This window comes from Rhinolophus hipposideros (genome assembly GCF_964194185.1).
Source record: "Rhinolophus hipposideros genome assembly, chromosome: 14".
Taxonomy (NCBI): domain Eukaryota; kingdom Metazoa; phylum Chordata; class Mammalia; order Chiroptera; family Rhinolophidae; genus Rhinolophus; species Rhinolophus hipposideros.
This window is the reverse complement of record NC_138060.1, coordinates 30,795,000-30,819,630: the sequence shown is the minus strand read 5'-3', so window position 1 is coordinate 30,819,630 and position 24,631 is coordinate 30,795,000. Positions and strand designations below refer to the sequence as shown.

Genomic DNA, 24,631 nt, shown 5'->3' with positions numbered 1-24,631 from the left:
AAATGGTGTGCACATTTGAAAATGGAATACATTATTTTGTTATTCCCTGAAAGGTATAAAATAAGAAGACTGAACTGGATAAGCAAAGAATACAAATTAACAATAAGAAAAAAACTCTATTAATAATAATAAAATCAAGATCCAGAAATATACCCCATAAAATATTATACAGCTTATTTTCCTTAAGAAGCTAAGCCTAAAAGGAAAAGTTATTTTTTCCCTGATAATCACTACTTTCAATATTCTGAAGTCCAGATGAAAAAAGTAAAAATGTCTCAGAACAGAGTCAGAAATGAGGAATCAACAATTTTCATAGGAAACTAAAGAACTTTTAGCTCTCTTTCCTGATTTTACGTTTACATAAATTTGGTGAAATAGGTTCATGTATTTCTGAAAATGACCTAGTTAATAAAGAAGTTGAAAATAAAGCTACTGTTATAGGAAAACTTTAAAATCTTTACTCTGTAAAAGCAATGATATAATATTACTACCCACAGCCTTTTGGAAGGAATACGTCTGGTTTTGAGTCTAAACACATTAACACATTTACTTTAAATATATACACTTTATAGGAAAACAGCAATACACTAATTATCAGTTTCAGTTAAAAATCAAGAAGGCATCGAGGGATACTTATCTGAATTGAAAATTGAGGATTTGTTAATCAAGAAATAGAAGACACCAAGAGAGTATCAATCTTACAGATGGCTCAGAAACAACTAAAGCAGCTCACTGTTTTTGCTAAATGTCCTGTATTACACTGGTTTATATTAACAAGTACAAGATAGTCTCAAACTGCAATATAAAACACTTACCTAAGGTGCCAAAATAGAAATTGCCCTATCCTCCGATTAGCAAGTGCTCTCTCCAGTAGGAATCTAGAGAGGGCACAATCAAGAAAAGGCTCGTATTTTAAAACTTGCACCAGTTGTAAAAGATATTGAGCGAGTTCTTCATCACTGAAAAAAAACCAAAAGACACAGTAAGTCACTCAACACCCCATGCCAGAAAAAGATCCCGTCCTATCAAATTATCAAATACTAACTTACTGAAACAATGGTTTTTTTGGGTCAGGCTTGTTGCATGCTTACAGTCACTGTTTCACTATTACAGTAACATACGAAAAGCTGAGGATTTCAGATGGGCGGGAGGGAGAGTGGAAGGGAGCAAAGAGCAGATACATGGGGCATCTTTATTAAATTAGCTAGGTTGCTATAATTGACAATTATATTTACAATCAGCCCAGAGTTACAATAAAATTAGGTACTGATTTCTGATCATGCTCAAAGTTATATACTTAGTTAACCAATCAATTTTTTAAAATAAAAATTCTATTAGTATGCCAGCAATTTATTTTCCTTTCCTATGATTAGGGTTAAGATAACCCTAGATAGCCCTTCTCCCACATAACCAATGAATAATTAAAATCTTAAATGCAAATAGTTTGAAAGATAAGGAAATGAGTGTACTTGTAAGTGGGAATTGATTCACTAATTAATATAACATAATATTGTCATTAACTGAGCAGAAGGTTAGTAGTTCTATATTTTGTGTCTGTCTCCAAACCATTCACACATAAACACACTCCTATCAGAGGCAATTCCAGCAGCTGGGTCAGATACGAATCTCAAGTCTACTACTCATTGACGATAGTCTTGGACAATAAATGGTTAAGAATGTAGTCTAAGGCAGATCTGGCACTGAAGCCCAAGGTACTGGATACCAAGAAAAAAACACCTTATAACTATACATTTAACGTAGAGAAATGCATCAGAATTACATATATGGAACATGCAGATCACAGCCATCTCCTCCTGGGGATCAATACATTTAAGAAAAACATCTGACTTGGCCTAATGAAAACTTAAGACTGAGGAGCAACTGGGAGCCTCATTTTTTAAAACTATCTACCCAACAATCCTAAAGTTTATTATAAAATCAATGGCCATTATAAAAGCTATAAATAGTGTAAAAGATAGAAAGGAAGAAATAGAAGGATTCCCTTTCCTTACACATCTAATTTCACTCCTCCAAAATGACCACTACTCATGCGTTTGTGTAATTTCTGTGGGCTATCACATGGTTTAAAACATATACACTTTTAAAAAGAAAAAGAATTATAGTGTTTATAATTTTCTGAGAACTTTTATTTATTTTTCAAATAGCCATACAGTATAACCCTCATTTCTGAGACTAGAAAGAAAATGGGAAAACCTGAAAACGCCCATTTTCTGAGACTGTCTGAATAACATTTCAAATTATCTCCCATAGATTCTCACACATGTATTGTCCAAAGGGGACTGTACAAGTATGTTCACTGCAGCATTGTTTATAACAGACAAATCTGGAGAAAACTTAAAATGTTCCTCAACCGAAGAATGGAATAAGTAAGATATATCCCTATGACAGAATATTACACTGTAGTAAAAGGAAACTACATTTACATGTAATGGGAAAGATTGACCTCAAAAACCTAATGTTAAATTTTTTAAAAAGCAAAATGTAAAACAATACATACAGCCCAATGTACATTTGTATGACTTTTCAATGTATAATATTTTGTATCTGTATTTTTATAGATATAAAAAGTGGTAAAAACAGAAAAATGTGGTATAGAAAGAAACACACCAAATTTATGATTATGGTTGCCTCTGGAAAGTAAAAGACGTAACCAGGATTATTTCTATCAAACTAGGGCAAGGAAACTATGAGGACATCATTTTTAACTATAATGCTATTTGCTTAATAATAATAATAAGTTTTTAATAATCATGACAAAATATCTACATTTATTAATTACGGGTAGACCAAAAAAAAGAGTTAACACAGCAGGCCTGACTGCTATCTTTTTAAAAAGGCTGGCACTTGGCTGGCATCTGGAAATACAAATTTCAAAAGGCTTTCTACCACCCTACCAGGTAAGAATGGCTCACAATGCCTAAACTGTGCAAACAGTATGGCTTATGCAGAACACCCCTTTTCCTTCTGGGAATCTAGAATTTTGGTATGTTCTAGGCAGAGTGAAAGAAACCTTAGAAACTTTGCCTGGTTTCCTCCAGACTTTGTCCCATGAATCTTTGTCTTTTGCCAATTCTGCTCTGTATCCTTTTGCTGTAATAAACCATCCAAGAATCTGACTATATGCCGAGTCCTGTGAGTCCTCCTAGTGAATCACGGAACCTGAGGGTGATGATGGGGACCTCGGACCCGGTATGTTTTTGTTTTACAATACCTATAGAGTAAATGTGAGAAAGTGAGAATGTGAGAGAGACAGAGGGAGGGAGGGAAGGAACAAATGCTTTGAACTCTGAATAATTCCTAGCCTTTTCCTTTCTTATGAGATATTCAAGCATTCATCATCTTTTCTACCCACCCGCAAGTTATTCCTTGCCCCACAGAAAGCCAACTCAGGAGATACCTCATCTGTCGCAGGCAGCCCACAGCATATTCCCGCACATACTGATCTGGATAGTTGAAATCTAGAAGTTCCAGGGCCTCCCGGGGAGGCAGTTTAGGCCAAATCTGAAGTAGCGCCTGAAGCTGTTTAAAAATTGAAACTGGTTCAGAAATTATAGGGGAAAATAATAATCTATTTTTCCATGGCATATAGTAGTAAAGAGGGGTCGAAAGAAAGGAGAAGCATACTTGCAATTATAGAGGCCTCAAAAATCCATTCCTGGTAATACAGATTAATAAAAATTGTCTTAAATTATAGCTGAAATATTCTATAGATAAGCAGGTTAAAAAAGCTATTAAGTACTAGCTTAGAATGTACACTGAACAATGAATTCTACAATCATTAGCCATTAACTAATTTTTAAAAGGAGAGAGGGGAGGAGGGAAGGAGGGAGAGAGGGAGCACATGCATATACACGCATACACAAAATGATCAAGAAATATTTAGAGGTAAAACTCAAAGTACAAATAAGAGCCGCAAGGCTCAAGTTAATGACAGGAAATTTACATATAAAGTTCATTAATAACAACATAACATTACTTTAAGGGAGCTCACTTTTAGTTCTTGATATTTTAAGAGCATCTATTGCTTAACAGAACGTTTTATTGACCATAGCATGTTTAAAACCTTTAAATCATAATAAGTAACCCATTAGAAATAAATAGTACCTAGTTATTTATTTTCTATAAATAAGGCAAATACAGCCAGTCTCCTATTTGTACATGCCATGGAGAAATGACCTAGACATAGGATAAAAAAGAATCCTTGAGATGAGCTGGAATTGCACGTAGAGGGTGGCTTTGAGTACACATGGCCACATTTTTGGAAACCCTGGTTCCAGACAGCCTAAATCTCTTGAGCTTTTGTGTGAGGCTTGGGCTTTGGGAATAAAATAAAAGTAGCTTATATTTTATTATTTTAATTCTACAAATTATTCAGCCCCTCATTAATTATGTCAAGTGCCTCCAAAAAGTTAATATCTGAATGAATACCCAGCAGCTGTAAGTTAAAAGGTATTTTCTCATAGCAAACAAATTTCAAAGTTCACTAAAGATAACTTTTAAGAAATTAACTTAATTTTTCAATTTACATTTACAGAAAAATAGCTTTCAAATAAGTTTTAAAAACTGGATTACATTGCCATTATTAGTATACATCTATATAAATTGCTAACAAAGATATGAAATTTATTACAATTTGCATGAATTACATTAAAGTTTCTCAACGAATATAGTAAAATGTTAGTTTCTTAATTTTATCTTAAATTTTTAATTATTCTTAAATCTGCATTGAATAAAAAGAAAGCTTTATTACTTGTTTTACATATATATATTATATATATATATATATATAGCACACATATACATACAGTACATAAACAGACATACACTTGTCTACGGTATCAAAATCTCATGGGGATGGGACTAGTAGGAGGGAAAATGTCTAAAATGGCTCCTAAGGAGTGTAATAATGAAAAAAGTTTGAGAAATACTGGTTTAAAGATATGAAACACCCACTTCACCCCACTTTTTATCACTGATGAGCCCCCTCCATCCTTTCCCCAAGGCCCTAATGAACCAGCAGTCCTGATAATGGATAAGGAATTGGGGGGACCATTTCTTGAGCGTCTAAAACAACAGTAAAAAAACTCTTAGCATATATACTCCACAAAAACAATAATGCAAAGGATAGATAACATTCTGTAATACTAGAGGTACAACTATGTTATGGGTTAAAACCGCCCCTACTACTGTAAAGTAATTAACCTTTTGTAAGATTATTTATAATTATTAAAAAATAAATTATAGGGGCGACCAGATGGCTCAGTTGGTTAGAGCACAAGCACTCAACAACAAGGTTGCTGGTTCAATTCCCACATGGGATAGTGCAACTAAAGACTGAAAATGGCAACTAGACTTGGAGCTGAGCTGCACCCTCTACAACTAGTAGCCTGAAGGACAATGACTTGGAGCTGATAGGACCTGGAGAAGCACACTGTTCCCCAATAAAATTTAAAAAAAATAAAAATAAATTATATAAACATAAAACTAAATACATTACCAAAACCTATCACTTTAGCTTGGGGAAACCTATGGAAGCAAATAGGGAAGGGAAATCTGACTCAGCCATATAATGAAAACAATTACCTGCCTGCTGCAAAGACTACTGAAATCCCTTCTGCATTATGCCAAAGAATGTTCTCCTGTGTATTAATGGGCTACTCTTCTATAGAATTTTCACCCATGGCTTACACCTATTGAATTTAGAGTACAAACTGCACCAGGCTTCTGGTTCTCCACTTCCCAAGGTAATCGATCTATTGATCTATTGAAAACATAGTTTGTGTTCTTTTGTACAAGTTCACTGTAACTGGCAATGGGGACAGGGTCAGAGGAGAAACCAAGCCACATTACTTTTTATTCCATTAACATTTTTACTAGACTACTAAAAAGGGGTGTTAGGATTGTGAAATTCACATTTTCCTACACCTGTTTACATACACTTGTGTGTTTGTACTTGAGTATTAAGTTACACTACTACCTTTCTTCTCTAAAATGGAGGATGTTAAGTTATATCTGGTAACAATGCTTTAGAGTCCCTCATGAAAATGAGACAAGCATGATAAATTCCTGAATATAAAAATCACTGTCCCTACTGTTCAAATAAAGAATATTAAGCATAAATTAGCTCATTTCATTTCCTGATAGTTGACATAAGAAACCTCTCTCAGATATCTTTTAAGAATACAGCAAGATGGCATGACTGAATACTGTGTTCTTTTTATCAGTAGCATACACAGCCAGATAGCATGCAAAAGCAAAGTCTTCCCTTTGAAAGGGCTATGATGGTATGCCAAGTTTTTTCACAGAATATCATTTTTAAAAGTAGATACAAAAAAATGAGAAGAAAAAAAGATTATGAGAAATGTTTGTACTTTAATTCTATACAACACAATATGACGTGTGTCTTCACAAAGGATGGTTTCAAGAGGCACTTAGAACGGGACACAATCCATGAGAAGTAGGCCAATGTGCCAACTAAAAAAGGTTTATATCTTATATTCCATCATTATGGGGGTTCATGGAAAACTAACCTTGAATTTAAATAAGTGGTTAAAGGATAACTATGTCAGAACAATTAAAACCTATCCAAATGACAAAAACAGCTTCTTTTCAGAGTAAGTAATGTTCATGTGGTCTAACAGTGGAACAGTTTAAACGAAGGCCATTATAATATACTTACATAACATAATTCAAAAAATCTTTAAGACATTATTAAGAAATAAACTCAAAAGAAATCCTTTCTACACGTAATTTGAAAACTATAAAATCAAAGATTTAAAAAATGCATATGATTAAAATCAATTTTTAAAGTCATTATACATTTACTAAAACTAGAAAACTTTTTTTGTTTTTAAGGAGGGCGCAGCTCAGTGGCTCACACAGGGATCGAACAGGAAACCTCGGTGCTACCAGCACCGTGCTCTAACCAACTGAGCTAACAGGCCACCCTCAAAACCAGAAAACTTTTTAAAAGATTGGGTGAATTCAAATAAGTTAACAAATTTGGTTATTTTAATATGCCAATTGTATTCATTCTGATTAAAAAACATTTCAAGGATCCTTCTATAGAGCATTAATGACCAATTGAATTTAATAAATGCCAGTGCTTTTGACAGTCTTGGAAAATTAAATCAAGGAGCAAAAATTTCGTAGGCTTTTTGGAGCAAAATTTTTTCCTCTGTCTCTATCCTGCCTAAAGACAAACATTCAACACTGCCCAACTGAAACGAATGTTACATTTGATCTGAATTGTTTATGCTCCAAAATGTTAACTTCTACAAACAGAAGTAATTTTCAAACAATACATATGCATTTTAGAACGTCCCTGCAAAGGGTCTTAAGATTAAAACTTTGGAGTTCATTGATGAAACAGAAGTAGCCCAGGACCTACCATGTGCTGGTAATTACTATAGATAATTACACCATAGATAATTATACCATGGGTAATTACTATAGATAATAATTGTGTTTAGTGAAATAAACAGAAAACCTACATAGAATCTGGAATTTTTCAATCTTGAAACTTTCTGGTCTACCATTTAGAGTATAAGTAAGAGTTTAAAACCTCAAAATTTCTCCAGCAGAAAACTATCCAACCTGTGGAAATGTATCTATGTAGGAAAAGACAGTACAGAAAGTCAACGAAGTACTACGTAATCCTAACAGGTGTCACAGAAATGACTTTCTATTACCTGAGCAACATCCTCAAGTTTATTCCACTTGATCGACAGTAACAATTTCGGCAGCGACTGTGGGAAATTCTCTCTGCAGTCTTGTCGCAAAGTCCAAATAAGATCCATTTCGTTCTCACACAGTTGAGACAGGGGATCCCTGTCCAAGATCTCCTTCAGTACAACCAGAAACTTTTTTCCACCCCGACTCTAAGAAGTAAAAGTACTCATTAGAGAATTGAATTGTGCAAACATCCCTGGCAAACACTTAGCAAATTTATATGCAATAAATTTATAAACAATTTATGAGCTTTAACATGTGAGTTACTAAAAATCTAATTCTTCAAAAAGATTAATAAAGATGGATATCCCTTTTAAAGTTTTTATTGCTGAATACAATATTTGTAAGCTAACGGCTCAGGATGAAGGAAAGAATTATTCTCAAACAGTTCTAAAAAGGGAAAAATACTGTTAAAAATCCATGTGCAAACACTAGGTGGCAGAATTGTGGTATGGATTTAAAAAGTCATTTATTATTATGAATTAAATTTCCTTCAAAGTTTTCAGTTTCTATTAAAACAACAACAACAACAAATTAACAGACACAAAAAATTAACCAATCATATGAAGTTTTTAAAAAAAGTAATAGGTGCTGTCTTGGCTTAGAGGCATAAAACCACTTCGATTAAGACCTGAATTTTGGCTAAACATGACAAAAATACAATTATCTCATTTTCTTTCCCAATCCTTATAAGAATATAGTAAAATGAAGAAGAGTCATGTTATTTTTTGGATCTAGCCGTTAAATTGCACTAACATTAAAAGAAATAGGTGCATTTCCCTCTACTTAAAGAAAAACTATACCAGTTAGGCCAAAACAGTAAAAACAAAAACAAAAAAACCTCTCCAGAATTATCTGACAAGATTCTGTAAGGATTTATATTCTATTATTATATTACTTTGTATATGACATTATTTTAACTAGGATTTTACATAAACATTAAGATAAATTAAAAAGTCATTACTAATTATCTAAAGTGGTGAGATTCAAAATAGCATATGCCAATGTAAAAAAGAATGGGAATAACATGACTATCAATGTAGAATATCTGAAAGATTTAACAAAAATACTATTGGAACGAATAAGCAACTGAAGCAAGGACAATACACAAAAGTAAACTGCTTCCTATACATGAGAAACAAACAATCAAAATTTGAAATTAAAAACACAATTCTACATTAGCACCCCAAAATATGAAAACTTAGGTATAAAATTAACAAAACGTGTACAAGCTCTATGTGAAAAACCTTAGAGAACTCTGATGAATGAAATCAAACAAGAACTAAATAAATGACAAAGTATTCTATGTTTGTTCATGGATAGGAAGACTCAATATTGTCAAAATGTCAGTTCTTCCCAACTTATTGAATAGATTCAATGCAAAACCAATCAGAATCTCAGTAAGTTATTTTGTGGATATCAACAACAAAAAAAAGTTTACATGGAAAAACAAGACTCAGAATAGCCAACACAATATTGAAGAAGAACAAAGTTGAAAGACACTAACCAACTTATATGAAAATAAATGTGAAATGCAAAATTATAAAATAGAAGATAATAAAGGAGAAAATCTAGGTGATCTTGAGTTTGGCAATGACTTTTTGCATATACCGCGTTTCCCCAAAAATAAGACCTAGCCGGACAATCAGCTCTAATGCGTCTTTTGGAGCAAAAATTAATATAAGACCCGGTCTTATTTTACTATAAGAACCGGTCTTGTATAATGTAATATAATATAAGACCGGGTGTCTTACATTAATTTTTGCTCCAAAAGACGCATTAGAGCTTACTGGCTAGTTTTCAGGGAAACACGGTAATACCAAATGCATGATCCTACAAAGAAAAAACTGATAAGCTAGACTTCGTTAAATTTAAAATTATCTGCTCTGTGAAAGACACTAAGAAGAAAATGAAAAGACAAGCCATTACTGGAAGAAAATATTTGCAAAAAAAAAAAAAGTCTGATAAATAACTGTTATCCAAGATATATAAAGAACTGCTAAAACTCAACAATAAGAAAATAAACCACCAGACTAAAATATGGGTCAAAGACGTGAACAGACACCTCACCAAATAAGATATATAAATGTCAAATAAGCATAGAAAAAGATGCTTAATATCATATGTCATCAGGAAAATGCAAATTAAAACAAAAATGAGACACAACTACACAGTTGGCTAACATTCAGAACACTGACAACACCAAATGCTATTAAGGACATGGAGCAACTCTCATTCACTGATGGTAAGAATGCAAAATACTAGAACCATTTAGGTAGACAGTTTGGCAGTTTCTTACAAAACAAAATGTACTGTTACTATGCAATCCAGTAATCACGCTTATTGGTATTTACCAAAAGAAACTGAAAACTTACGTTCACACAAAAACCTACACATGGATGTTAATATAGCAGCTTTACTCAAAATTGCCAAAACCTGGAAGTACCAAGATGTTCTTCACTAGGTAAATGGATAAACTGTAATACATATAGATAATGAAATATTATTTAGCACTAAAGGAAATGAGCAATCATGCCATGAAAAGACATGAAGGAACCTTAAATGCATATTACTAAGTGAAAGAAGCCAACCTGAGAAGGCTACCTACTAATTCCAACTATATGACATCTGGAAAAGACAAAACTTTTTAGTTTATTTTAAGCAAACTAAAATATAGTTTTAAAGAAATCACTGGTTGCCAGGGGTAGGGGTGAATGAGAATGAACAGGCAGCTCACGGAGGGTTTGCAGAGCAGTGAAAATACTCTGTATGGTATTATAATGATGAATTATGTCATTATACATTAATCTACACCCATAGAATGTGCAACACCAAGAGTGACCCCTAAGGTAAACTATGGACTGTGTGATTATGATGTGCCAACGTAAATTCAGTCCTGGTAATAAATGTACCCCTCTAGTGAGGGATGTTGATAATGGGGAGGCTGTGAGTGTGTGGGGACAGCGGGTCTATGCAAAATCTCTGTACCTTCCTCCCAATTTTGTTGCGAACCTAAAGCTGCTCTTTTAAAGTCTTATTATTAAAAAAGTACCACACAAAGACTCGATGTATGATTATACTGGTTTTTATATTCAGAGCCCCAGCTTAAAAAGTGTAGGCTCTACTTTATAAGTTAGACTTGGGTTTCTCTGAAAAGTGATCATGAGAAGTCAGAATTTGAAAATAAAACTCCTACATTTACATCTTAAAGTGACACGGGTTACTGCAAACAACACAGTAAAAATTGTTCATGTCGGAGAAAGGCAGACTGCTGTTAAGTTAAATATTGCAAAAAGTGAGCAGACCTACTATAATTTTGTGGATCAAAATTAGATTTTACAGACCTACTGTAAGTAAATATCCCAAAGAGCTATAAGTAAACTAAGAGGGGAGTGCAGGGGGTTAGCTGTATAATTGAACTGTGATTGTTTATTGAGCTATAAAAAGCACAGCACTGAATAACGTCAAGGTAAAAACAACCAACTACCAGAAATGTGGCAGGAAGCCCAACAAAACACAAAATCTTACATTCTTTTACAAAAGCCAAAACAGTACTGAAAATTATATTGTACAATGTAACTGGTGAACATGTTCAAATGCTTGAACTAAAATAATGGAAAATAGTGGTTGAAAGCAATGAAAATTAACACCCATATTCTCTACTTTTCTTTATGTTTTGATTTTTCAAAATCATATAATTACTATAATAGTGGCTACTGACCAAAATAAAACAAAACATGTATATCCTGCTATAAGCACACTGCAAAAAAAGACTATGGCTCTTTCCCCTTCCCTAGGGAAGGGGCTGGAAAACTCATGTTCAGAGGCACTGGAGATTCAGACAGCATGTTAGCAATGTTCACCAGGAGCAGAATTAACCAGTGGCTGGTCCAACTGAGGATTTGACAAACTGTAGCTAGGGATGAGACAGTCCATGAAGTAAGGGCTGGTGGGACAGAGACTGAGAAGATGGGTATGTGGTTGGGAGATTGAATATAAATAGAATTAAGCAGTTAAGTAAATATATTGAAGTTACTAAGAATCCAGATTTCTGTCAGAAAAGGAAATTAAAACTAGGGAAATACAAAGGTCAGAAAAAATCCTATAGTGGTGGATTCAAATTACAGGCACTGATAAGAACTCATGGTTTTAAATAGCTAAAGAAACATATCTCTGTGCCTGTACTTGCCCAAATATATACATGTATTATCTAGCTGCTTCATGAAAAGGCCTAAATGCAATGGCACGCCAGTAGCAATGAGCATACCCAGTCCCCAGATCCTGGATTCTAAATATTTTTCACAAATAGAAGGAATCAGGACTCCCTGGAGAAACAACTGATTCCAAAGCTGGGGTAGAGAACACACCAGATGAACCTGGAATACTGTGTTGTACCAGGAAAAAGGAACTGCTCGAAGAATGATAGTGACATGTCAAAAAGCCAAAGGGGAGAGCTTGAATGGGCCACGATGGCCACGTCTGGATCGTTTGGAACATCAAAGTAAGTAACAGTAACTAATTGTAAGTCACTGAATAAAACAGAAATCATGAATCCATACTACTATAAACAAAAGAAATAAAAGTAAACAGGTAAGTAAATAAATTGAATAGAAGAAAAACCTCTACCTTATGGTAAAGCCAACTAATAAACCCAAAAGGAAAAATAAATTTGAAAATCAGCACTTGACAAAACACTGTAATAATAATGATTCAAGTAAGCTGTATTAATAAATATTAAAACAACTGAGTACAAATTTGATGTGAAATAGGATGTTTAGAGTCAAAATATCCCCCCACAAAATATTTATTTATATAGAAAAACCTAGTAGATTCTATCCTAATCAAGTGGTAACAACATCAATAGTAACAGAACAAATTAACACTGTTTGCTTCCTGATTAAATGCATTAAGAACACTCCACAGTTTCTATGATATTCATGCTAAAAATGCATAGCTGGAATCTGATCATGACAAAACATTAGGTAAATCCAAATTGAGTGACATTCCGCAAAGCAACTGGCTTGTATTCTTAAAAATGTCAGTCATTTAAGATAAGACTGAGAAACTCCTTTTAGAAAGAAACTAAAGAGACACTGACAATGATATGAAACAAGTAATCCAAGTTGGATCCTGGATTTACAAAGGACATTACTAAGACAACTGGCTAAATTTAAATGGAATGTGTGGTTCAGACAACAGAAGAATTCTATCAATATTATTTTCCTGATTTTTATGAATGGACTCTGGTTAAGTATGAGAATATTCTTGTTTTTAGGAAATACACACTGAACAATGAAAGGGAAAAAGGACATGATGTATATGTACCACTTAATCTCAAACAATTCAGAAAAAAATGCACATACGCACAGACTGGTAAAACAAATGTGGTAAAATGTTAACAGTTGGGGAAGCTGAATGAAAGCTATATGGGAATTCATTGTGTTCTACTTGCAAGTTTTCAGTAAATTTGAAAAATTTTTTTTAATGTTTGATATTTTCTCTCCCTAAAATTGAGTGCTGTAAAGACTCCAAATCATTCTACTAAGAAAACAATCTAGGGAGATGAGATCCCCAGAACATCTGACTAAAGGATGAGTTATCATCTGCGTTCTCCAAAGCCAGCCATTAAGATTTTGTGCCTGAGTTTCTGCAGGAAGAAAATATAAAACAGATAATTATAACATAAGTGTTTTAAATTAGAGCAGGGTTTCTCAGCCTTGGTGCTATTGACATTGTGTTGCAGGAAGACAGTCCTGTGCATGGTAGAAAGTATAGCAGCACCCCTGAACTCTAACTCACTAGATGCCTGAAACACCTTCCCGAGTTGTGACAAACAAGACGATCTCTAGATATTATGCTAAGTGAAATAAGCCAGTCACAAAAACATAAAATACTGTATAATTCTACTTATATGAGGTATCTAAATAGTCAAATTCATAGAGACAGAAAATAGAATAGTGGATGTGAAGGGCTGAGAAGAGAAGGAAAATAAGTTGTTTACTAGACACAGAGCTTTAGTTTTGCAAGATGAAAAAGTTCTAGAGATCAGTTCCACTCAATGTGTTAAGAATATTGTGAATACATACATAACACTTTTGAACCATATACTTAAAGATGTTTAAGATGGTAAATTTTGTTACGTGTATTTTACCACAATTAAAAAAATTTTTTTTAATTCCAAGGGCAGGTTTAAGTCCCTTAGTAAGGTGATGTTAAACTGACTGATGAACTGTGTGTATGTGTGTGTGTGTATGTTTTATACATACGCACACACAAATAAATGTAAACACATACATACACACTCCAACAATACAATTCAACTTACCATGATCTTATTAAGAAATGTCATCAGCTCTTGGCATATACATGAATAGTCAGTTAAAACAGTGGAATGAGAACAAAATTCCATTCATTCCTCTCAAAGGACCATGAAGTGTCAGAAAAGATGTATCTTAAAAACTACTAATCAATAACAGCTGTGGGAAATGGTAAAGAGTGCCTAACACAGGGATCCTTTAATGAGAGCAGTAGGCAGGACCAGGGATCAGATGTGCTAAGAGCCATGCAGTAGTGAGAAACACAGTTCTAGGGAACTCCAGCTCAGAACCAAGGGATACAAGGAGTAGGAGGAAGCCTGGGGTAACCACCAAAGGGATTATCAAGGGATCTGTAGATGGAGCATCTGCTGAAGAGGGTCAGCATGCCCCTTCCTCTGTGCTGAGCTGAAACAGCAATGGCAAAAAAATGGGTACCAAGCCCCATGGAGCCACCGGATCCCAGAAGGTATGGGAAATCTTCAGACACAGGAGATTCCAAGTGTCAGTACAGTCTACCCTAACTCCTACAGTTACTGAAGGCAGGTTACAGTGAAACGGCAGACAACCAGGAAGTTACAAGGATAAAAAGAGCTAAATTAAGAATCACCAAATATATGAGAAAACCATTATAAAGTAAGATGCCAAAGGAGGAAGACCACTTCAAAAGCAAGTTTATTTAATCCCTAAGAAATAATTAAGGTGACATGATAGTCATGGAAAAGAAATAATCAGAAACCTTAAAATTACTGAAATTTTAAAAAGTAAAAAGAAACTCCAACATGACTAGTAATAAGGGAATTCAAGTTAAAATAACGTGATACCTTTTTCTGTCCACTGGATTAACATATTTAAAGGACTGGCAGAAATGAAAAAAGATAAGAACTTTTACACAGTGTGGGTGGGGTTGTAAATTTCCCATCTTTTATGGTATGCAATTTGGCAGAATTCTTATGAAAAAGGCACATATTTTTGGATATAATAATTTCACTTCTAGAAATCTGTCCTATAAAATATACATATATATAAAGAAGTATGTTCAAAATATTCATTGCAACACTGTTTTAATGGAGAATAATTGAAAAAAGCAAACCATCCATCAGTAGGGGTATGTATATTTACGAACTATTGGATACTAATAACGCATGCCATGAAATGTTAAGAAGGCTTTAAAAAGAGAGAAGTAGACCTCTTCATACAGACATGACAAGGTCCACAAAATACATTAAATAAAAAGGGGAGAGATTACATAATAAAGATATTAATTTTTTTCTTTAAAAAAAGGATATAGATATTTACACATAAAGGTATATAAGTGCATACACAGCATTAGGGTTGGTAGCTACAAGCTAAACTGTTTACAGTTATCTCTGAAAAGGAAAGTTGCTGGGGGATATAGAAAAAAAAACTTTCATTTTTGGTTTCACAATTTATTAACTATACTATGTGCCTAATTAAAAAAAAAGATACATCAAACCTGAGCAAGAATATTCCCTCCTCAGTAAGGAGGGATCCCCCTGATTTAGATAAGGTAATAGCAGATCACAGTAGAAATAGTAAAAATATGTATGCGTCTGATGTTCAAAGAGCGATATTAAGACTAAAAAAGGGCAACTAAAAATGGGCATGAAAATGAAGATATCCCTACATAACTGAAGGGAACCAACAATTTTCCAGCCTGAAGCTACTTTCAGGGATATTGATTTTAAGTTGTTTAAGAAACAAAACTCAGGGAACCTCACCCCGTTTCCCACCCAACAAATTCAGACAGAGAAAGCTGCTTCAGGAAGGGAGCCTTGGCTTGATCACCTTAAGAATCTTCACCCCAGCATTAGTCAGGAAGACTCCAAGCCTGTTAGCTAGATACCCCATATCCCACTGTTTCTTAGACACCAGAAAGAATCTGCCTGCCATATGTGTTCTGCTCTTTGTCAACTACCTATAAATCGCCCATTCTCACTTCTGAAATCTTAATAACCACCCCCACCTTTTCTCCTTTGTCCAAAATGTCATATACCCAATGTTACCTCACTGTCTTTGGAATTTTCATGCTTATGTGAATTCACCATGCATATTTATGAAAACCTTTGATTTTCTCCTGTTAATCTGTCTGTTAATTTGATTATTAGCCAAGTTAGAACTTAGAAGGTGGGAGGAAAAGTATTAATTTTTTTAGCTGCCACATAACTGTTATCTCTTACACTTAAACTGTAAATATCTGTTTCAGTAATTGCCTAACTGATAAGTTTATAGCTATAATAAACTTTTGTTTCATTAAAGAACTCTATTCTAAAAGTATTTGTAGTAGAAGTTGACTCGCACTGCAGGGCTATAGAAATTTTTGAGAACTCCAATGGCAAAGCACAAGACAGCCTGGGCCAGGTACTTCTCCTAGCCAACAGGAAATAGTGCTTTGATTCAGTGAAAAGGACAAAAACATATACATGATCTCTGCTTTGCCTATTGGCCTTTATATAACTACCAATCTATACAGAATGGTTTCACTGAAGACACTTAAAAATTGTACTGATGACGTGAAAAGAGAATATAAGATTAGAACTCAGCAACAGGTTAACGAGAAAAAAATTTCCACTGCAAAGTATAGATATAGTTTATATATATAGTAAGCTAAGTAAACAAAGTAATCTGTTCTGTAGTCTTGGGCAGAAAGAATAGGAATCGTGTGTGTATGTGTGTGTGTGTATGTGTGTAAGAGACTGTTGTTTTTCCTTCAATAAGCATTTTCCTCTTCTTTCTTTAGTAACTAGAATCTCTTACTCTTAGCCAAGTACATGACTGCCCAGCGAAAGACAACATTTCGCAGCTTCACTTGCAGTTAGGGATGTCCATGTGACTAAGTTCTGGCTAATGAGATGTGAGCAGAAATGAGGCATGTTATTAATACCCTTTCAAATAATGAGTGAGGCCTCTAGTCTTGCTTTTACTGTTCCTGTTGGCTGGAACATAGTAACCTAGGAAGCTCAAGCACCAACGTTAAAGTATGAGATAGAAACCACGTGGCAGTGCACCAAGATGGAAGAAACCTGGGTTCCCAACAGCACCGTAAACCTGGTCTGATTATACCTGCTTTGCTACATGAGAGAAATAAAGAAAATTACAGCCTCCTCATTCAACTGAGTAATATTCACAAAGACAGCATTGTTAATCTATTGATGTCATTGCATCTTACAAACTAGTTGCTGAACCCCATATTTATATCAGAAAAAGGATTACCACTGAACAGACCACCTACAACCACCTACAAACAGCTGCCATTTAACAAAACATTAATATGTACATACTCACACACACTCAGACTGTTCTTGCATGAGTATGGTCTTCTACAAGATCATAGCCACAAATGACATGAAGGTAGCTAATAATAAGCACAACTTTATAATAAAAAGGGGCCATTTAAAAACCTTGATACTTACTGATACATTAGCACTATCACTGCTTGCAATCTCAGCTGCTTTTTCGATAATCTGTTTAAAAAAAAATTTTAATTAAATTTTGGCTCTAGTATTTGTAAAATTTTAAATGTAAATGACTATACATGTACTTAAGACTACAAGGCACTACATATGGTCTGGCATTTCTATGCTTTATAATATAAACATGAATTTTAAATTCAAAATGGTATTATGCATTGATTCTCAATCTTCAAACTCCTGACAACTGAGAAACAATGGCATTACTATTAGGAACTGTAACGCCTCGGATGCACCAGGATTGTCTGTAGATAAAATGAGAAGTGGTTTGCATGTGTATGTGTAAATATTTTTAATATAGGTAAAGGTATTCTGGTTATGAAAATGAAAAGGTATGTAAGAGTTACTAAGCATTGAGTAAGTTTTTATCATTTCTTATCATGCTTTTTTCTGAATTAATAAATACGAAAAGTGTAAGTAAAGTCAAAAGAGAGCCTAAATATTTTTTTAAGGGCGGCCGGTTGGCTCAGTTGGTTAGAGCGCAAGCTCTGAATGGCAGGGTTGCCAGTTCAATTCCCACGTGGGCCAGTGAGCTGTGCCCTACACAATTAGATTGAAGACAACAAGCATCTGCTGAGCTTCGGGAGGGGCAGCCGGATGGCTCAGTTGGTTAGAGCGCGAGCTCTCAACAACAAGGTTGCCAGTTCAATTCCCACATGAGATGGGGGCTGTGCCCCCTGCAACTACGATTGAAAATGGCAACTAGACTTGGAGCTGAGCGGCGCCCTCCGCAACTAGTTTGAAGTCCAACGACCTGGGGCTGATGGACCCTGGAGAAACACACTGTTCCCCAATATTCCCCCCAAAAATAAAAATAAATATTTTTAAAGTCATTAAGTTCAAAAGGGCTCTAATTCTTAAAAAGAGGGGAACCCACTGGTCCAGGAGGAAGATCAGTGGTAAAGAATCTGAAAATCCATATCCGGTTACTGAGTTAGGTAATCCTAAACTAATAATCTGTATCCTCATGTATAAAATGTAGTGATAATTCCCATCCTATTTCATAGGGTTGTTAATATGATAAAATAATATCGTTATCAAAATTAAGCAATAAACAAAACTGATTTGAAAAGCAAAGTGAATGCAAGTGATTGCAGCAAAAAAAAACATTAAATAAAAATAATGCAGGGAACTTTCACTTTTGATCTCTCTATTATTTTATGTTTTACAATGATCATATATAAATTGTACTATTAAAGAAAACCCAGCAAGTATGAACATATTTACACATATTTAAAGACTAAACTTTCCATCTGAAGTTGATCTTCAAAGATAGACTTTCCAAGGGATTGTAAAGGCAAAAGGAAAGTTTAGTGACCATTTGTAGATGACGTAAGCAATGTTGAAATGAAACATTTTAAAGAAACTGGACTTCTCTTAAAGTATTAAATTAAAAATACTTGCATTTTCACAGAATGTTGTATTTGTAAAAATGTATCAAAAAGCATCTCATTTGATCCAAAATAAATTATAGCTGATTGGTGAACATACCATAATTGAACACAAAAATAGCCACACCTGGGACAACTATCACAAGTAGTTATGGCTTGTGAATTAAGGAATAAAGCCATAGTAGAAATGTAACAGATGAGTCGAAATGTACCTTTTTCTACTCAAGGTATACTAAGGCATATGATTCTTGACATATTTGGGATTTCTATCGTAATAATCACAAAATTTAATTTGGTTGTACTTTATTAATCAGAAAAACATTTTAGAAAAATTTGAAAAGTTGCTCCTTAGGTGGACAAAATTCAATTAAAATGAATGTAAAGGAAGAAACATTAAGTTACATAAATTTAATTTCCATACTATACAAATGTACTCTCTATAGGTCTGGTAGTGTTGAACATTAAAATACAAATTAGTTTATAGGTGGGTTAACTTAAATATTTAGTATAACATCAATTTTTAAAGGTAGCTTGTTCTCAAATGTATTAAGGAAATAAAAGATTTCATCAAAAAAATCAGCATCAATTATACCTGAAGCAAAGATGCTAAACCCAAAGATAAAACATATGACAGCTTAGCTCTCTTGGCATATAAATTATCATAGTACTATTTTCAGCCCCACCAGATACTCTCCTTACTCCCAAGATATGCAGCTTCTCATTAAGGAAATGTGTTTAGAAACTGAATTCCTTGCTATAGAGTCTACAAAAATAGTAGGACCTTAGAAGTCCTACTAATAGTAACATTCAACATAAATGATCTGTTCTTGGATACCAACTGGAACACAGCATTGATTATGTCTTTAATCTCTGAACTAACACGCTAGGCATGTTTCACTGTACAGATACATTTCACATGTTCAGTTACATATGAATGCATTCATAGACCTTTTAAATTGAAAAGGACCTCAGAGAACAATTATGACCTTCTCATTTTATAAATGAAGAACCTGAACTCCAGAGATAACATGTCTGTCTCACTTGGTCAGTGATAAAGCCAGGACTAAAGAGAGTTGGCTCCCTGCTCAGTGGTCTTTCTACTGAACCAAGCTGTCAATGTATGCGAAGTTTTGAAACAGAAATAGACACTATAAACATATAGAGCCAAAACTAATCATTCAATTATTTCACGCATAGTAGCCCTTTAAATAATTAGCTTACCTTGTCAAAAGGAGGGTAATAATAAGGTTGTTTTTTATTCTCTGGGAATTTGATATGCAAAGCCGTTGCATTTTCAGTATATGGATTTGTTTGAACAGTTCCCATGGGATTCAACATTTCTTCAAGTTCATCTAAAACATGCAAATAATTTTGATTCTTAATGCCCTTGAAATGAAACTAAAACAAAACTTTAATGGATTTCAACCATGAAAATGATTTTTAAAGTGTCACCTAAGGAAATCTGGCAATTATATCAGTACGTCTCTAATTTTCTGTTAAAGCTTGGCACAAACTTTGAATGTGAGTTTATATACATCTTTAAAATGAGAAAGTAACAAAAATTAATAAGTACCTCACCTCACTTTTTTTTCAATTCGGTAAGTATTCTGAATTTTGAATAAAAAAACTTAATTGAGACTGCTCTCCCTCCATCAAAATTAGGTGGCACAGAGGAATTGCTATTAGTTCATCACCATACACAGATTTCTTTATCACATGCAATATCTGATTTTCATGGTCATCACAGTACTCAAACTAATATTTTCAAAGTCATCAATGACATTCCTTTTGACAATCTTAATGTTCCTCTATTTCCCATAACAGCTGATAAAAGTTAAACACCTTCTCTGGTAGTTTTGTAACACTCCATTTAAGTGGTACTCCTTTAACTTCACCAACTGCTTGTTTCTTCAAGACATTCCTTCCTCGTTTCTATCACTCTAAACATGGTCCATTCACAGAATTGTGCATGGGGATCTTAGAAATTCAGTGTTGTCACAAAACCCAGGAGCTCACATAATTTTCTCATTTGATAGATAAGTAAACTGTTGAAGAGACATGAAACTCAAGATGAGAGGACAGAGTTTGCAGTACAACCTGAAGTCTCCTCTCTCCAAACTAATCTTTTCTCATACTGATTTTTAGCCGTTCTTCTCACTGTACTTCCTGAGGAGACAAATGATAAAGCCATTTCTATCTAGGCCTAACGTTGACATAGTGTGCACAATCAGAATTGTCTCCTGAAGCTAGAAAATCGTTAAAAGTATTTACAAATTCCAACTACTTAATCATCCTTTGCTCATCTTTTTTAATACTCTCTCATCTCACAGAATCTACTTTCAACTGGACTGAAGCAATTCTCATAACTTATACAACTCTAAAGCGGCCTTCTCTGCAAATTACAATCCTGTATTTGCTAACTAGAACTAGAAGCATTATACTTATTTGTCATCTGAAGTCAAATGTAGCATTTTAGTATTTTTATCAGCCCCAAACATATGGAGCTGCTTAACCTTGCTTAAAAGTGATTACAAAAAAGGCACTCTAATGTATTACAAATGGGGAGTACAGACTGGCACGATCTCTATTGAAGAGCAATTTGTGATTATTTATCAAAATTACAAATATATTTATTCTTTGACTCAATATAACCACTTCTGGGAACTTATTTTAGATATATACCTGCAAATAAACAAGGTTAATCATTGTAACAATGTTTAAACTATCAAAAGATAACTGCTTTAAGCAGCAGCAGCAGCAGCAGCAGGGGTAGCTGGGGCAGCCGGATGGCTCAGTTGGTTAGAGCGCAAGCTCTCAACAACAAGGTTGCTGGTTCAATTCCCACAAGGGATGGTGGGCTGCGCCCCCTGCAACTAAAGATTGAAAACAGCGACTGGACTTGGAGCTGAGCTGCGCCCTCTTCAACTAGACTGAAGGACGACGACTTGGAGCTGATGGGCCCTGATGGATCCTGGAGAAACACAGTTCCCCAATAAAATTAAAAAAAAAAAAAAAGGCAGCAGCAATCTCCGTAGAAAGGGCAAAGAGCAGAACACTACATGGAATATGGTATTTTGTGGACGATTAGGGAGAAAAGAAATCTACATTTGTATTACCAATGTATACATGAAGAATTCTGCAAAGACACAAAAGCAACCAAAAGATGTGATTATATACCTTAATAATGAACTAGGGATTCTAGATAATAGATTATTTGTAGTTCATTTCTGGCTTGCTCCTACTGGGATAACTATGACAATTCTAGGGCTGATACATGCAGAGTAAAGGTGTTCATTTATTATTTCTCATTTTACATTTTGTTAGAGATAAAGTAGGTTCATGATATGCCAAGTTAATATTGCCAACATTTTTTCTAAAAATACCAATCAAGTTACTTGATGATTCAGTAGAACATGTGTGAGTTTAAATTAAGATTTTCAAAAAAGTTTATTGTGAAATGCCTAATTTTTACTCTTATGGTGAAACTATAGGTTCTCTTAAGAAATGTGGGGTGGCCAGTTGGCTCAGTGGTTAGAGTACAGTGCTCATAACACCAAGGGTGAAGTTAGATTCCCACATGGGTCAGTGAGAAGCAATGTCTTGAGCTTGAAGCTGAGCTGCCGGCGGGCAGCTGGTTGGCTCAGGGGTTAGAGCGAGGTGCTCATAACATCACGGTCACCGGTTCGAGTTCTACATGGGCCAGTGAGTTGTGCCCTTGACAACTAGATTGAAAACAATAACTTGACTTGGAGCTGAACTGTGCCCAACCCCCCAACTAGATTGGAGGGGAAAAAAATGTGTACATTCACACTGCTCTCCTATATTTGAGGATTAACGTGATTTAGTGAAAATTACTGGAGATATATGCAGGAAAGGGTAGGAATAACAGACTATCCACACATAAAATATAAAAATGTGAGGAATATATAAACATGCCCAAAAATAACTCATTGAAATTTATGTCCAAAATAATTATATATATACCTCCAAAAATAATTCCCAGGTAGCAACTACTAATATATGAACATTTTCAAATGTTTGTCACCCACAAAATAATTTTAAAATCAAGTAAGTTCAAAATTTTACTAAATATATTAACCAACGATGGAGACAAAAAAAAAAAAAGAAAATCATTATTATATGGTAAGGTTTACACTAAAAATTTCCAACATTTGGGAAAGCAGTACAGAATAACAGAAAGAGTCGAGCACTCTTTTGAACAAATCCTAGGTTTTAGTCAATTATGTAAAATTGACAGACTAAGTCATTATCTCTGAGGTCCACTTTCCTCATCTGTAAAATGGGGATAAAACCATCAACTTCATAGGGGTACTGTGAGTAGTATTTGAAAAATATAGGCATGTGGAAGGTACTCTTCTTAGCTCAAATTTCAGGCTACAGCCAACAAAAGAATAAGTATTTTTACTATTCTTGCCAAATGAGTGAACGTTCCTTCTACTAGTATAGATATTTAGTACAATTAGGAACAATAGAGGTTGTTATACAAAGACACTGTTCCTTAGGACAATTGCTCAAAAACCTGTAAGTATAAAATGTTTACAGCGAGAACACAGTCATTGAAATAATAAATATATGCTGATACAAATCACTTTTTTAATATATTAAAATAATATATGGAAATTTGTTTTAGAATGAACAATGAAGATACTAAATGATGGTTTCTTCATGAAACTGAAAGAACAGTGAGTTATAAAAAAACATTAACTAGTCCACATGCCAAAAGTTACTCTTTAACACTAAGGATTAGGATGTAAATCTTACCAGGAAATGAAGACCAGCTGTGCAATATTATGTCTCCAGATCTCAACTGTCCTTTAAAGTCAAAAACCATCGTATTTACCCATGCTACAGGATAATGCTGTTGAAAAAGAGATTGCATAAATATGCTAAGAATGAATTTTAAGGTGTGAACATCTGCATGCCCTTTGTTTCAATAATCTTAGTTCTTGAAATTTCTAGAGTTCTAGATGATTTCCCCAAATCCACGCAAAATAAAAGCAAGATGTACATGAGAAAATGTCAACATCTCTATATTGGTTCAAGAAAAACCTAAAAGCCAATTAATGTCTCACAATAAAATAGCATATCCCCAAAATAAAATATTTATTGTACAGCCACTGAAAATGATGAGGATCTTCTAATGATTCAAGAAAATACATGTGATATAGGCAGGTTGTATGTTTTAAGAGCTTTCAGCATATATTACTCTTAATATAGAAGACAATGTCTCTATGTATCATAGAATTTATTTATATTGCTAAAAAGAAAGCACCAACTTGATAGGACTTTTATGCAGACACTTAGACTAATTTATTTGCTCAGTATAGCAAAAAACTTTATAAATACTTAAATGCTTTGAGTAAAATTCTCTATCAGTGGAGGAAAAAAGATAACTCTTCTGGGATTTTTTCATAAAAAAAATTTTTTGTTTAAATTATAATAACCAGAAAAAATACATACTGATATTAGGAATATAAAGATACAAAGTCACGTACATAAAAGTAACATAAAAGTAATCAGGTTTTTTTTTAAGGTATAAAATTCATGTGCCCATCCCTAAAAAAAAATTTTTCATAAAGAAAATGAAAAAAAGACTGGACAAAAAATATTAAATGGTAGAATGAGTGAGAAAAAGTATGCCATCCTTTATCCACAATTTCAA

The 24,631-nt window shown here is 34.1% G+C and overlaps 1 protein-coding gene across 2 annotated transcripts in view; it reads right to left on the bottom strand.

Annotated features, from left to right (window-relative positions):
• The window catches only part of PIK3CB (phosphatidylinositol-4,5-bisphosphate 3-kinase catalytic subunit beta), a 151,967-nt gene that overhangs the window by 28,393 nt on the left and 98,943 nt on the right, over nucleotides 1-24,631 (bottom strand). For both annotated transcript variants that reach the window (XM_081071899.1, XM_081071900.1), the window contains 6 exons: nucleotides 23,731-23,827; nucleotides 20,170-20,300; nucleotides 17,501-17,551; nucleotides 7,713-7,901; nucleotides 3,419-3,540; nucleotides 816-959 (listed from right to left, as the gene is read on the bottom strand). In XM_081071899.1, the coding sequence (XP_080928025.1) occupies nucleotides 816-959; nucleotides 3,419-3,540; nucleotides 7,713-7,901; nucleotides 17,501-17,551; nucleotides 20,170-20,300; nucleotides 23,731-23,827 (734 nt within the window). The remainder of the gene's footprint in view (nucleotides 1-815; nucleotides 960-3,418; nucleotides 3,541-7,712; nucleotides 7,902-17,500; nucleotides 17,552-20,169; nucleotides 20,301-23,730; nucleotides 23,828-24,631) is intronic.